This window comes from Polypterus senegalus, chromosome 12, assembly GCF_016835505.1.
Source record: "Polypterus senegalus isolate Bchr_013 chromosome 12, ASM1683550v1, whole genome shotgun sequence".
NCBI lineage: Eukaryota > Metazoa > Chordata > Cladistia > Polypteriformes > Polypteridae > Polypterus > Polypterus senegalus.
In genome coordinates, this window is record NC_053165.1 from 77,642,776 (window position 1) to 77,658,985 (window position 16,210).

The 16,210-nt window shown below is 45.4% G+C and overlaps 1 protein-coding gene across 5 annotated transcripts in view; it reads left to right on the plus strand.

Annotated features, from left to right (window-relative positions):
* The window catches only part of pnpla6 (patatin-like phospholipase domain containing 6), a 61,790-nt gene that overhangs the window by 40,342 nt on the left and 5,238 nt on the right, over nt 1-16,210 (plus strand). For 3 of the 5 annotated variants that reach the window (XM_039772461.1, XM_039772463.1, XM_039772464.1), the window contains exons 30-36: nt 7,963-8,079; nt 8,669-8,785; nt 10,959-11,107; nt 12,120-12,272; nt 12,456-12,572; nt 12,801-12,888; nt 14,546-14,715. In XM_039772461.1, coding sequence (XP_039628395.1) covers nt 7,963-8,079; nt 8,669-8,785; nt 10,959-11,107; nt 12,120-12,272; nt 12,456-12,572; nt 12,801-12,888; nt 14,546-14,715 — 911 coding nt within the window. The remainder of the gene's footprint in view (nt 1-7,962; nt 8,080-8,668; nt 8,786-10,958; nt 11,108-12,119; nt 12,273-12,455; nt 12,573-12,800; nt 12,889-14,545; nt 14,716-16,210) is intronic. The other 2 variants (XM_039772466.1, XM_039772465.1) reach the window with 2 other exon arrangements.

The window sequence follows — 16,210 nt, forward strand, 5'->3', positions numbered from 1 at the left end:
AGTCGCCAAACCAGAGAGTCTTCAAAGGCTTCTTAAATGTACCGAGGGGGTCCGAATTTCAGATGCAGCTGGGCAGCTTGTTCCCCCCAGGTAGGAACTGCATGGAAAAGAGTTGGGATTGAGGTTTGATCCCACGCAGAGGTGGCATCACCAGACACCGTTCATCAGCGGGTCTGAGTGGTGGAGAAAGAGTGTAGGATCTCACAAATGTGTGTGTGTGTGTGTGTGTGTGTGTGTGTGTGTGTGTCTCCCCCTCCATATGTATATAATGTGCGAGTGTGAGCTGACCTGCTGACTTCTATGTAGGCAGACAACACGGATTGGAACTTAATACTCATGTCACTGAAGGGAGCCATTGTAGCGAAGTTAAATGTTAAACTTGAATGTCAAGTAGGTGGACAGGGTGACAGCAGAGGACAAGAAACCTTATTTCTATACATAAATCCCGAGTGCGTTTTTAAACTTTTTTTTTTTTTTACAATCTATAAATTGTACGTTTCTTAAATTCTTGAGTTTTGGGTTCCTGTTTCTACCCAAAAGAAAACAGGAGTTTAAACTGTGTTGACTGGGAGCTGATGTGTCTGGTAATGGAAAATTTTTGGTAAATCCAAGGAAATGCATAGAGCGCCCACTTGTGGTAGGTGTTTAAAACAGTGCTGTGCACACAGTGTTGAGAATGTCAGTATCTCTAAGAAAACATCTTTTTCTATTTGCTGCTTAGTTTTACCCACCACAGTGTCATGGGTAGTCCTATTATATGTAGCTTTGTAGCGCACATTGGGTGAAAGACTGGAATGAATTCTGGTCGGGACACTAGTTTATTACACAGCAAACATGTACTTGGCTACCTTATGACCTGTCAGAATTTGGAGGTGTGAACACGATAACGCGCCACGTGCACAGTCGCCAGGCCTTGATATGAACTGAGGTCCCTCTCCATGCCTTTCCTACATTTGTGCTGATTTTTATATATTTTGAAATGCTTGCAGTGGCAGTGTGGCACAGTGGTTTAGGGCTTTGGACTTCAAACCAAGAGGTTGTGGGTTCAAATCCCACCACTGATACTTTGTGACCCTGAGCAAGCTGCCTGTGCTCCCACTGGAAAAATAAAATAAATGTAAGCAATTGTATCTCAAATGTTGTAAGTTGCTTTGGATAAAAGCGTCAGCCAAATAAATGAAATATAAATGCTTGCTTGTGGTTTTCAGGGCTTTTACTGTATGCTAAGAACTGTGCCTTTTAATTTTGTGATTTCTCCAGCAGATGGTGTTAGCGGTGTAAAGTTTTAGGCCATTCCATGAACCATTGAACAGCATGATAACACTGTAGGCTCAAACATATTAAGCTTGACCCTGTTCTCCTGCCACAGCTAAATGTAACGTCACATGAGTGCCATCTGTACTCTCAAACACAAGATTACCTTCACAAACGGCTATGGGCCCTTTGCAGCCCAGACTTGTGTTTTTTTTTTTGTTTTTTTCTCTCCTCATATTTTGCATACGGATTGTGGTGATTTTAGTCTATCGGCCCAGTCTTGAACTCTTGGTATGCTGCTGATTATGTGAAGTTGCACAAGAATTTGTTATGGGCTCGTGCAACAGCAGGAACTTCAGGCCTCTTTGAATGTGTCCAGGCTCCGGGAAGAAGTTGTAACTCCAACACGCAACTTAGACCACCATTGATCTGCCAGGACTGTGCTACTAATCAGGTTTGGGTTGCAAATTTCATTTCAATTAATAAACATTAACAGAAGTAGCACTCCCTCTGTGTTGCTGTTACTGGTGTGACTTGTCGTAGTTTCATATTCTTGAGGAATTCATTTGCTGGTGATGCTGGGAGACTGAATCATCCATTGAGCCTGCTCTCTGTGAACATCCAGTATAAATCCGTCACCCCTGGTTCACAGAATAGTGTGCGCCCAAGCTGGCGGGTGGCCCACAATATTGGGTTTAAATCCTGGCCAGGCACTGTCTGTGTGGAGTTCTCCCGCATCTCAAAGGCATGTTGGTTAGGATGAATGGATGGGTTTGTTTGGAACAGGCGCTTTAGTGGAGCATGTGGTTTTTGGAAAATGTCTGGATGCATCCATTAAAATTTAGACTGAAAAGCAGAAGTTTCTTCCTACTCTGAAACTTTGTGTTCTTTCATCACTTAACGTGGCCATCAACATGTCAAAGCCTCGATGTGATGTTCAAAGTGTTATATATGAGTTTAGCCCTCCTGACTTTTAAAGTCTTTAGTTTATTCTATTTGATAATCTTCGCAGCAGTGTGCCTCAAGTGTCCACCAGTGAGATTTGAACAAGACGTGGAGGTGAGATGATATACGGCCCGGTGGCACGTGGCTGCATGTTGCTGATTACTTGTGGTCATTTTTTCCCATGTTGCCGCCCCAAGTGCTCCTCCCAGCTGCAGTTTGTCTCCGCTGATTTTCCACAGCTGTTTTTAATTTGGTATGTGCGAGGGTAATTGATTGCGTATGTGGAGCAGGGGTCACATGTAAAAGGGCCAAGAAGAGATTTACTTCTGCTTTGCACTTGCCCAGAAATGGTCTTTCTCCCTACAAACGTCTCTGATTTCTGTACTGCGTCATTCAGCCATTCTGCCCACCTCTGTGAGGCTCAGCCAGTGCTGACGTCTGTTAAGAAGGCTGTGTTTGCTTATTGCTCTTATAATAAGAGGCTTGGGCCGTCAGTCCACTGGATTTCAAAATGAGTTTCATTGGCACCAAGTTACTGCTTTGCTGTTTTTAAGTGGAAGTTCTAGAATGAGGACAATGGCAAGCCAGGTCCAGCGATGACACTGGATGAGTTTTCCTTTTTTGGACCTGCTTGTCCCTGGTCAGGGTCTTGAGTGTAGCCACCCTGCTGCAGGGACAGGTCAGTTGCCTTTGATTGTAAAGCAGCTTTGGAGCTGCAGCTGATCACAAAGTGCACAGAAAAGGCACCACAGTCAGAAATCAAATTGCTGTGCCACCCTGCTTCCCTCTTAGCCTTCAGGTGGTCTTGACCTCATGGCTTCTCAGGCCCACTGAATGTCACTGTAAGAGAGGGTGAGGTTGTACCTTCGAAGTGTTGTCACTTGAACCTAAAGCCTGTTGTTGGAGACCATCGATGTCTGACTTTGACTTTTTCTCCACTAACACAGTGTTACATTTACAGGTTTTGTTATATTTAGCTGGCTGTTCTGTTCAGAGTTAAGTTCTAAATCATAAATACACAATGATTTCTTTTTATGTCTACATTTAGAGCCCTGATAAGTGAAGTGGCCCACTCAGTAATTGGGGAACACAAACTGTAAATGTTGTGCTACACAGTCTGGCCACTAGGAGGCACACTGATAGGTGAATTGAACCTGAGCCTGTCGGCCTCTTGAGTTCTTTTATTAGTTGTGTAAATATTTTAACTTGTCCAGAGTACAATGACGTTTGTTCTTCTACATGAGACCAACATGCTGCACACTGCCATTCTCTGGTGCTATAATAGAATAATGGGCAGATTGAAATGAAAGACATTATATAATAGTTGGGTAGGTAGACAGATGTATGTAGTGTTCATCTTGACATATGTGCTGCCTTTTTCCATTAGACATGCTGAATGCTTTAATTGTTCACCAGTTGTTTTTCGTATCTCAATATGTTAGTGGACCTATGACAAAAAAGGGGACAAAATGAAACAAGGCTGTTGATCCTGATGATGCCTGGCACAATCCTGGTTGTGCAGTCATGCACCGTAACATCTGGGCATCCTCTTCAAACTGCCTGCTCACTTGCATGGCTTCCTTCCCTGTTTTTTCCACTTGTCTGCATGACTGACCAACTGCCCACCCGCCCGCCTGCCCACCTGCCTGCTGGTCTCATCTCTCTACAAGTCTCCCTGAGGGCAGAACTCACTGCTTTTGCTTAACTATTTCTGCTGTTTCATCTCCAACTGAAATTTCTGTGCATTGTTAGTAAATCTTTGTTTTTTTCTTTGAAGCTAAACAATTAAAGGTCATGAAGCAATCCGTTGTATCCCTAGACAGGTCCCGAGGTCTTCTTCTGTCTGTTAGTCCTGGTTTGGAATTGGAGGGATGCCACATGTTAGGTTTTTCCGCATGCAGGAGTTTAGGTTGGCCAGTCCTCGCTTTTCCTCACCTGTGAGACGAGAGATTGAAAGATTGCCCATTTAAAATGAATACTTAGTTCTGCTGAAATAAATAGTATCAAGGCCAGAGCTGCCAGCCCTCAAGAACTTCTGTGAGGTAGGCCACTACAAGCAGACGAGACTCGCTTAAACATAAAAGGCACTTTCATAAGCCATTTGTCACATTCATTCAGTGGGCCAACTTCCTCCTGCTTCCACCAAGACTCGGCCACACTGACTTCCTAGCCCCTGTCCCCTCCCTGCCTCACTTTCCAGACAGGGTGTTTCAGATGTCACTCAGAAGTTGCACATCCTCTCTGACGTTGGTGCATCAGCAACTGAGTTGTCTGACCAGTTGATGTGACCCAGTGGCCCCTTTTATGGTCCCCTGATGTGCTCCTTCTTGCTCATCTCTTCCATTGTTAAGTGAATTGCATAAGCGGCCAAAGGACACAAATACTGCCAACAATTTGTTTCTGGCTCAGAATATTTGGGATGATCTGAGATCAGAAACCATTTTGGGCTGGAAATCCCTTCTTATCATTCTGGCTACTTGTCCGGTCAAACGTGGCGAAATGCTTAATTTTGAGAAAGCCATTGGCTGCCAGAATCTCTTCCGTGGAGACCTTGAAAGCCATGCACAAGAACACTCTGTGGACTCTCAGAGGAAATGCTTTCAAGATTGAAACACGATGCTGTTTAGCCAGCACAAGACGATAGGCTGTCAGATATGTGCTGCCTACCCATTGCCGATGGGGGATAAGATAGCAGAGATTGTTATCCTTTTATCACATTGAGGCCTGCTGATGTCACTTCACTTCTCGTTTTGTGAGTGCCAGCCCCTCTTTACTCAATGGCTGCCTACTGGTGGTGGTATTGAGATGGTTTAAATGTGCAGCTGTTTGTGTTTATGTGGACGACAGAAATTGTGAGTGTTAGTTCTGCCTGGCGTCAATTTTAAAGTACCCTGCTTGCAGTGCCAGGATAGATCTGATACAATTAGGGACTGCCCTGGGGATGGCCCTTGTTTGGCGAACACATTGCCATCTTGTTGCTCTCTGTGTGTCCCACTAACTCCCATCTGTCCAGTTCAAAGCACACAAGAGCACACAAATGTTGTCATGGAAGGATAGGGAAATGTGCAGTCTGGAATTATGGGACAGCGCAGTGACTAAATTTGTCAAGTGGGTGTAACGAATTGACGTCTCAGAAGAGATCTTGATGCAGTTTCTCATATTGCTGCCAATGTAAACGCAGATGTTTGAGGTCCATGTACTCATCTTGTTCTGTGTTATTGTGTATTGAACCTTTAATTAAACAATCGTTATGCACTGCTTATATTCTGAATTCTGCTATTAGTTACCTGTGGGCACCAGAGTTTTAATTTGAGAGAAGGAGCCACACGTGTGAGAAAATGGGCAGAAGTTTTTGAAGTCCTTTAACTTTAAACCCGAGTGTCCTTGTTGTCAGATGTGCTGTTTGCCAGGCACACCTCACTAACCTGACAACTTTGGGTAGTAGATTTAAGGTTCTTTTTGGCAACAGGAACAAGTGTTCCCTTCGTGTCCACCCAAGTTTCCATTTGAGAATTAGAATAACAAGTGTGAGAGATGGTGGGATTGCACCTTCTCCTTTCAGCCTGAAGTGGTAGAGAATGTGTGTAGGCAGGGCAGGGCAGGGCAGAGGGTCATACCTCACTACCAAGTAGCCATTGCTCTCTGGCTTTTACTTCTTGCCCTTCTTTATTAACACTATGATTTCCAAGCCTCTCATGACAATCCCCCTCACAAGGACCCAGAGACGTAGTGAAGTAAGACAGTGCTGTAGTGGCCTGCCCAGAGACCCCTTCAGCATGGTGTGACTTTTGCAGTGTCACTGAGATGTCTCACTTTTTCCAAAGGAAACATGTATGGAGGCTGGGCAGCACACTGCACTTACTCCTCTGTTCTCTGGTGATAAGTCTGAATTCCCCCGCCGTTTCCAGAGTGCCCTCTTTTGGTGAGCACATCCTCTTCTTGCTGCTTCTTGTGTGTCCCACTAACCCCGAGTGTGTAGTTCTAATGCCTCTGACTAACAGCAGTGTGCTCCACATCTCCTCTAGGCGTCACCCACTGAGTTTGCACATTCATTAATCATCATGTTTTCTATATGGTGCCTTTTATGGGTGGTCTCTATCCTGGCTCAGATTTTGAGTTGGACACCATGTCAGGCTTAATGACTGCAGCTGCTAGTCTCGTCACCTTGAGGATGTCAGATCGCATGGCTAGGACTCCCTCACAACTTGTCAACACAGTTTTGGATTTTCTGTTGTGCCGCCAAGTATTGCTAGTGCCTGATCAATGTGGAGCTTTAACATTTGTGCTACCTCCAAAGCTCCCAGAGAGTTCTTGAGGTCACCGTTGGTCTTCTGTGTATTTTGTTTCTTGTAGATTTGACTGAGCTCTGCTCTGTTTGTGGACATTGTACCCATTGTACTTCCAACTCGGTGTCATTGGGTTTCTGCTCTCACACACACAGGAGCCATCCTCACTGTTTGATGATGATGTGACTCGTCATGGTGAGTCTCTGGGGATGTCACACTACACAAACAGAGTGTCCTTGGGTGCATGCTGCTACTGAGAATATGTAAAAGAAGGCCATGACTGAAAACCACTGGAAGAGTTGTATGTGTGATTGTGACAGGTGTACCTGTGCCTGTCACCTCCTGTAGATACCTGATGAGCCTGATTAAATCGGTGATTTTAACAGCCGGGGGAAAGACCCCCAAGATGTGGATCACGAGTGCCCCTCTTTTCCTGCTTCTTGGTTGCTTAGACCACACCCTTTAATTCCATGAGGAGTTTGGGTGACAGATGTACAAAATCCCCAAAGGCTTTGCAGAATCAGTGCACTGCTGTAGTGTTGGATCCCCAGCCAAGTGTGATGGACAGAAGGGTGGTCTCTCACTTTTGCTCTAATTTACATATTTCTGTCATTCCACTGAAATGACCCCCTCATTCCCCCAAAGGGTGTTAGTGGGCAATTATACCAATGTGGGCCATCATCTGTATTGCTGGGCATGCACCTCTACACACTGGAAGACTGCTGCTTTCCTGCCTTTGCCCTTTCATTCCCACAAGTCTTTGTACCTGACTGTGGCCCACCAAGGATGAAGGTGAAAGTTTTGTTTCTCTGCTCTGCCCAACTGGCAGGTGGCTGACATTTCAAGGTTTGACACCAAACGGTGTCCACAGCAGTGGGTGACCGTTTACAGGCCCACCTTGAACCATGTGACATGCACGTTCAATAGGCACTTAAATTTCATTGCCGGTTCAGACACACAAATACTTGTCCCCATTTCCTCAGCGTTGCTCTTGTGCCCCTCCTGTTTCTTGTATATGTATTTTTGCTGTGTCACGTTTGTCAGAGTGCCAACTACTGCCCGCCCACTTTCACTGTTCATGTGTCCTGCTAATTTCTGGTGCCATCCAGTGGGTGCTGCAGACACAGAGCAGCATTAGAGATTGAAGTTCATGGGGATGTCTAGTGCCCACTTGTTGAGTTTGTGCCTGTAGTGGCATATTTGTATGGTCAACCACTTGGGTGTGCCCTTTTTTGGAAGTGGATGATGTGTGCAGCTCCCTCGCTTTCAGAGGGTGGCGCTCTGGAGAGGTGGAGACCCAATTACAGTGTGTGGCCGATCGTTGGCGCGATGAGCGCTGCCCACACGCTGCTGTCTTTTTTTTCTTTGTTCTGTTTCTTTTGTCCAGGAACTCCTTCCCTCCCTGTCCCCTTCCCTTTCCCTCCTGTCTCCACCTGCCTTTGTCCGTTTTGATTTGTTCTCCATCTTCATCCGACAGGCAGTGTTTGGCGCTATGTCAGGGCGAGTGCTTCCTACACCCCTTATTTACCTCCTCTCTGCGACCTCAAGGACGGGCATTTGCTTGTGGATGGCTGCTATGTAAACAATGTCCCAGGTCAGAAACCAACGCTCTCCATTTCACACTGCGCCGCTGACCAGTTGGACATTGGGCACCCATGGCTTGGAAGGAGACACAGACACTTTGAGTCATTTCATCCATCTGATCGATGCCCAGGCTACAGCAGGCAGCCCCCTCTGGCTCCGAGCTGCGCGCTTTGCTTCTTTTCCAGCTTCTCTTTTGGGCGCCAGAGAGGTGCTGCTTGCTGCAGATGGTTATCATGGTGGTCTTGTCTTTACCCTTTCCTCCCTTGTGCTCACGGTGGGTGGGGTTGCATATGGAGTTGGGTTAATGCCTGGCAGAGCCACTGTATCCCTTCCAACTCATGGCACGGCCAGGCCTGCCCCTGCAAAGGGAGCCGCTGAGTGCAGGGCTGGACTGGTTGGCCCTCTTCATTGAATCTGCACAGCCCATGGGGTATGGGTGGTGTGATGGGTCAAAGGGTTGACTGGTGACCATTTGGGGAATGCTGTGCAGATTCACTTGGCTCGCCTCCTGCCCCACCGGCGGCTGGAATGGGGGGCACATTGCTGCACTCATGTTGTTGACACCTGATTGAATTTGTCCCTCCCCTTCGTGTGGATAGGCTCACTATGGCGGTATGTACGGGCTAGCATGACCCTTTCCGGGTACCTACCGCCACTCTGTGACCCAAAGGACGGCAACTTGCTCATGGATGGAGGCTACACCAACAACCTGCCAGGCAAGTAGGGGCACGTGGGGGAGGGCTGCCTCAGTAACACTTTTTCTCCTGCAGACGGTGCTGCCACTCAGGGCTGTGAGACCTGGGCCCTGAGGGTCATGATGGTGTGGTGAACGGCACAGGGAGCTGCTGGGAGTTCAAAATGAGAGACCTGGGCCTTGGGAGGCAGCACCCTGAACTCTTGCAATCCCAATCTTTGGCATAACTGCCTAAATGAACCGCCACACCAGAAAATTCTAATTGTGCAGCATGGCCCCCATAAACACGACAGTACTAGGCAGTGCATTGCTTATTATTGCCCTTCACTTGTTGTTTCTTTTATGTAAGCACCTTTCACAGTCAGTATTCCCAGGAAAAAGCACAGCCATTGAAGTGACAAGGAAGAGGAGTTGCAGAAGAACTTAGGATTGAATTGACTTAATGGCTGCATGTAGGGGTGCAGCTCTGAGCAGTAAGAGCAATCTGTGACATGGGTAGCCATGTTCTGCCTTTCTGCTTTACTTGATATGGCAGTTTACTTTTAAAGGATGGGTGCAGTTTGGGTGTGATGGTGTGCTGAAGTGCCCCATAGATTACAGAGTCTCCAACTTCAGTATCTTCAATAATTACTGCATTGTTAATAATGACAAAGAAATGTGTTCTCAATCAAACAACCGAGGACTGGGATGGACAGCACAAACTGGTACTGTTGGTTCAAACATTCCAGCAGTAAACAGTAGAACATGGCATACTTGGTGACCTGGTCCTGGCCTGCAATTTAGATTTTTGAGGCTGCCGTGACTTTTCACTTTTTTCCTTATTTGATTTCTGTACTTTAAGATGTGAGCTGGTTGAACTTTTTTTCTCTCCAAAGTCACAACAGAGGTGACTTTTTACAGTTGTGACACATAAATGACAGCTTTTGTTTTCTTGATGCCTGTTTGTGACCTCCGATCCTTCAGGGTGGACATCAATAGAAGCTTTCTCTCCAGAGGTGACACCACTGTGTTCTGATGTCACTTCACTTTCTTCAAGGTTTTCTATGAGCAGCACACAAAATGGTGTGAGGCCTCTAAAAGACTCATGAAACAGGCCAAAGTCCCCCCTAGATTCACCCTTGGGTTAGGTTCACCTGCGGCCTCCACAGGCCCAAAACGGTGATCTGGGTTCATAATGTATCGTTAAATGTTTCAGAATATACAAAATACAAGGGAGAAGCTCTCTGAAAACCCTGGCTCAAGAGACAAGTCATGTCCCGAACCTTTATAAATGATGCAAAGACACAAAGGTTTGTCTAACAAGGCTGCCCATAATGACGACTCAAAATCCACAGTCCAGTATTCCAAATCCATAAAGAGAAATAAAAATCCAGGAAACCCAAAAATGAGTACTAGCAAGACTGTCAGTCTCTTAAGCATTAATGAGCCACTGACGGATCTCATCCTCAGACCTTCAGTGGTGACATCAGGGTGTCCGTGCCTCTTGTGGAGCCTCCCATCAAAGAAAAGAGAACACAGAAACACGGCACGTTGATCCTAAATAATTAATAAACAGCAATATTAACAAAAGTACATAATTACATTAAATTAAATTACAATAAATAAGTTAATTAGCATCAAAAACTGGTCACTAATTAAGAAGATGGTTAGAATGAAAACCTGCAGTCACTGCGGCCCTCCAGGACTGGAGTTCGACACCCCTGGTGTAGAGCTTTAAGTATAAGCCCACCTCATCTTAGGCTTCATCTCAGATTGTTCAACAAGGATGTATGACAGCATTCTCCACTAGGAGTCCACATAAAGGCTGTGAAGCACGCAAGCTGAGGATGAATCATCGTTGTCTCATCTCCTGAAGTGAGGACCTGATGGAAGCCACAATGTATTTGTTCTTCTGGCTCAGGGTTTGCTCCTGACTGCCCATCACATGGCCTTATCCACTTGTCTCAGTCCTGGCTATTGGGGTCACCGATCAACCTGTACTTTTTTTTTAATTAATTAATTATTTTTTTTTATTTCAGGTTGCTGTGGTGGTGGGCTCAGTTTTGTTTTGTCCTAATCGGGTACACCAGACAGCTGATCTTTCTTTACAGGTGAAGGGCCACACCCTGTGCCATTTGTGAGAGACTGGGCACTGTAGTGGCCAAACTTAAATGCTGACTTCAATGCACTCAAAGTATTACTTGGTATTTGTGCAGCGGACATAGCCAGGAACATGGGGGCCAAAACCGTCATTGCCATTGATGTGGGCAGCCAAGATGAGACAGACTTGTCCAACTATGGCGACAGCCTCTCGGGGTGGTGGCTGCTCTGGAAACGCATCAACCCATGGGCAGAAAAAGTCAAGGTAAGGATAATTGTCTTTGAGCCATTACCTAGTGGTCATCTGTTTTGGCCCAGTTTTCTGGTGTCCATTTCACTTCTCTTGTAGTTGACACCTCTGCCTTCACATACTTCAACCATGTCATTTCCTCATATGCTTGCCATTATGATCCACATTTTTTCCCCCCAATATCAGCCTTTATAACTCTTATGGTGGTCCAGAGTTTGCTGAATGTTTATGTGTCTTGTCGGTTGGTTACTGCTTTGCCCATTTCACAAGTGGTCACTACACATGGCGGTGTTCATGTCAGAGGCAGTACCTGTCGTGGAGGTGTTCTTAGTGCCCTTGCTTAGTGTGACTTGTGATATTAACACCCATGTCTCCCAATGCTGATGCCCATTATGTGTTGTCAAGCATATCTGTGGTGACTTTGACTTCGCCCATGTCATCTTTGCTGCTGTCTATTTTCTGTGGCCTCTTTTTCCATTTTTCAAGCAGTCTGCGGTGATACTTATTTTTTCAAAAAGCTGTGGCTGGTGCCCGTTGTGACTCTTGTCATGTCTTTGTTAGTTCTCTCTCTTTGTTGCCAGTTCTCAAGTCTTCTGTGATTATACTGCCCCTTTCCACTGTCGCCCCACTTGCTTCTCTAAGATATTAGGCCACATCTCCTATGTGTTAACCATTTTCCCCATGCCCGCAGTGATAACCAATCTTCTCAATGCTCCTGGTAATTTTTTGTACTCGTGTCTATTAAGACTTTTCTATTGTTTTGTCTGTTGAAGTTGATGATGTGAATGCCCACTTCTGCCATGGAGATGCCATTCAATTTACTGAGAGCTGAGTAAATAAGTGAGAGATCATATCATGTGCTGTGCCACCTGCATAATGGCCTCACAATGTTCTTTTTTTCCTTTCTTTTAATAAAGATTTGCAGCGGATGTTTACTTTGAATCATGAAGTTCCCAGAATGAGGTTGAATCCCCAGCTCTGGATTGTCATTCATTTAAAATAGTTTCATGCTTTGCTGTGCTTGCAGGTCCCAGACATGGCAGAGATTCAGTCGCGGCTGGCGTATGTGTCCTGCGTCCGTCAGTTGGAGGTCGTAAAGAACAGTGCCTACTGCGAGTACATCCGGCCACCCATCGACCGCTTCAAAACCATGGAGTTTGGAAAGTTTGATGAGATCTACGTGAGTATGTTCACAAAGCAGGGAGTGTGATTTCAGGGGACAGGGCAGCCATGAGGCTTTTGGCAAATGATGGGAAGCCTAAAATGGCCCCTTCTGGCCCTAGCGAGTCCCCACACAATGCTTTTTTTCTTTTGATCAGGATATTGTCAGTCTGGAAAGCTAATGCTATCACTTTTCCATCAGGATGTTGGCTACCAGCATGGCAAAGTTGTGTTCAGCAGCTGGAAACGGGGTGACATCATAGACAACATGCTGAAGGATCGGAGGTCGGCAGACTTTAATGACAGAAAGAAAGCTGAGGTGCGTGTCAAAAGATGTGTCATCCTGCTCTAGTGCCCACATAAGTCGAGTTTAAATGAAGACCGAAGCCATCTCCATAACTCACTGAACATCGTGTTTGGTGTTTAGAATTGTGGCTGTGACTTCAAAGAAGCTCTGTGGGCCTGGAGAAACCATTCCAACATCAGTGATGAACAGATGATGTGCTCTGCTTCTCCAATGCCATTCTTTCTTTCCCTTTAATTTCAGAGTGGCTCCTGTTTACCTGCAGACTTCACGGACCTCGCAGAAATAGTTTCCCGAATCGAGCCTGTTCAGAGTTTTGTGGCTGCTGAAGGTAAGAGTCAGTCCGAGTTGGGGGTTCAGGTCTGATATGGAGCATGTGGACATGGACATGTGCCTCAGCTGGCTTGAACTCTTCTCACATACACGACTCCACAGACTGAGCAGGCATTAGCCTCCGGTGTCAGTCAATCAGGTGACCCATCATAATTCTTGTGGCCCTGGTGCGCCCCACTCGTGCCATCAAATGGTTCAGTCGTAGTGTATTGGGGCTTCTGACATTTAGCAGAATGCGTTTCTGCATTCATTTTTGAATTTTCAAATTGGTATCAATTTGCTGTTGCATGCCATTGTTTAGTTTTGTGCTTTTTACTTATAATTTATTTCCGTTGCTAGTGCGCATTATAATCCGAGTCGTATCGTGCGATGTCTATGCTATTCCAAGATTATGGATTTAAAACGTACTCATTTAGTGCCTTTTGGATGTTTTGGCATTTTCAACTCGGCTTGCTTTTCAACAAGGAAATTTAGTTAGCGTTTGGGACTTAGTGTTAGTATTCGCTGCTCTACTGGTTTAGACCTTTGCCAATTTTTAAAAGACTATGATTCTCTCCTGTCTCTCGGTCTTTTAATTATAATTCTGGCAGTATGCCTTTCCCTTCTGCTCCATACTCTTTGTCTAATAGCGCTATTGTTTGACAGGGCAGCTTTACAGAGTTTGACATGAAAGGGCAGGTGATGATGTTTAGCACTTGTTAAGTTTCAGGGATCACTGTATGATAAAGTGCCAGGCTGATGACCTTGCAGGTGTTGACTTCGACTGTGGACAACTGCATGGTTAATTAGTAAATGAAAAGTGGGCAGTGCTTTTCAAAGTGTGGCCTATCGACCACCAGTGCTCCCCAAGTGATCCACAAGCTGTTAGTCATCATGGCAAAGTGACTTTTAAATTGCCTTGATATGTTAGTCTGCTATGTACATACTTGATTACTTTATTTGTAATATTGAATGCTGGTGGCAGACGTCGGTGCTGCTCAGTCAATATTCTGAGATACACGAGAAATGGCATTAAAAGTGCCACCACCACAGGGCCCACCGTCTAACTTTTTTGCTGACAGTAACAACTTTTGCTTCAATTTCCCACCTTCTTCCACTGCTGCTCTTTGCTTGTTGTGGTTGCTCCTTTTTTCTCACAGTCTTTCTGCAGCCTCAGTCTGCCTCTGATCTCGGTCACAGCGCAGGTCTCTTCTTAACTCACTGTGATGTCAGCCTGTGGAGAGCCCATGTCTGCTCAAGGCTGTCCCTTAACTCCAGGTCGCTGGTGACGGGCACATCAGTGTCCACTGTTAATTGATCTTCATGGCAAAAGGGTTATAGTGAATCACTGGCTGAAATCTGGGATTTTGAAATGCAAAAGTATTTTTCACATAAATACCTGCCTTAAAATAAATTTGGGAAATGTAACATGGAATTATGCTAACAAGTGACTATCAGACTCAATGGTCCATTGTTAGAGGTTTCTTTATCAAAGTGGTCTTCAGTTGTTGAGTACCACTGCTGTAGAGGATGTAGCCGTGGTGTTCTCATTTCATTAAAAGTAAAGGGAGCCTCAAAAACCATTTAAATCACAAAAGGCGCTGCCTCCTCCCAGGCTGTGCTTAGCCAGTAGGTGTCACCACATTACCAACCTGCATGACGTTTTTTGTTTCCAGCCGAGGAGTCGGACTATCTCACTGAGTATGAGGAGGATGGGATAGAAGCTGTGAGAGAGGAAGAGGGTGGAGAGGAGGAGGAGGAGGAGGACGATGATGACGAAGGGGAAGATGAAGACCCTGACAACCAGTTGCAAGCAGAGTGGGCCAAGCAAAGTGCATCTGAGATGGTAAGAAATATATATATATATATATAAACCATACCATGCATTGACCCTCATTGTAAGAGTAAAGTTGTCATTTCAAGGTTTATAGAAGAACGCTAGGCCTCAGTCAACACTTCTACTGCCCTGGGACTTCAGGGCACCACAGTGAGTGCCATTATCTCAAACGGAGTCCAAATGACCTCAATGGCATAGCAATGACTCATTCATCAAGTCCCAGAGGATTCCAGAAGTTCACCCAAAGATTGCAGGGCTCAGCTAACAGACCAAGGCAAAAAGGGAGAGTAAGGTGGACAAACCATCTGCTAACCAAGAGGAATATCAATGTAAATGAGTGCCAAACCTTTTGGAATAATAGCAGACAAGTCAAGATTGTTTTGACAAAGCAAGACCTACTACATCTACCATTTAACAGGGAGACCCTCAGACCTACAATAAAGACATAGAGGTGCTGGTGTGTTGGGGGTGGCGATGTTTTAGAATACTTGCCATTATTGAAGACCCAGAATATGTCTGCTCATATGGCTGTGACCTGCAGCTGAAGCACTGTTAGGTTATACAGTGTGGCATAACAGCAAGTAGACAATTGAATGGCTCAGAAGTGGAGTGGCCGAGTCAAAGTCCTGACTTGAACCCGGCAGAGCACCTGAACCAAGCTGTTGGCATTCACAGACGTACCAACATTTCTGAGTGAAAGCAGTTCTGCAAAGAAGGGTGGGCTAATGTTTCTCAGAGAGACTGTGCAATCACATTTGAGGAAGTGTTTAGTTGTTGTTATTGCTGCTAAAGCTACTGCAAGCAAATATTGAAACTATGGAGCCGATTACTCTTTCACATGAGTGATAAAGGTAGCATTTTTCCTTGAATAACGAAAGTTCTGATTTCAAAACTGTTTTGTGCGTTCACTCAGGCTCCCTTTCTCCAATATTTTCATTTTGGCTTAAGGTCAGAGGCTTTCCATTTTGTAAGGTATGCAAAAACGGAGCATATCGGAGAGGAGCGTCAGGGTGAACTTCAGTGTCCCGCAAAGGACAAATGTGGATGAGTGCCTGTTTTAGTTAGCAATGAGAACAAACCCCATGGAAAGTTAAATCAATTCACTTTATTATATTGAAGGGTGCTATATAGCAGCCAGAATCCAATACAAAAAATATCATCTTAGATAAAAGAAAAAAACACAATATGATTACATACAAAGAATGATATGTTATGGCCACCAGGGGGTGCATGAGCTCCCCAAGCATGACGCAAACAGGCATGTCCAACAACACACATGTTTTTCATTTTGATGTGCGAGATGTTTCCCAAGTATCCCACCAATGCCCTGCACAGTACAAATGCACCAATTAACACAGCACAGTACAACACTTTCTCTCTCTGTCTCTCTCCCCATCTTCCGCCTCCACTTCTCCTCTGGCAAGCTTCGTCCCTCTTCCTCCCAACTCTGGCTCCTTGAATGGAGTGAGGTGGTCCATTTTTTAGTGCACCTCATGTGGCCCAT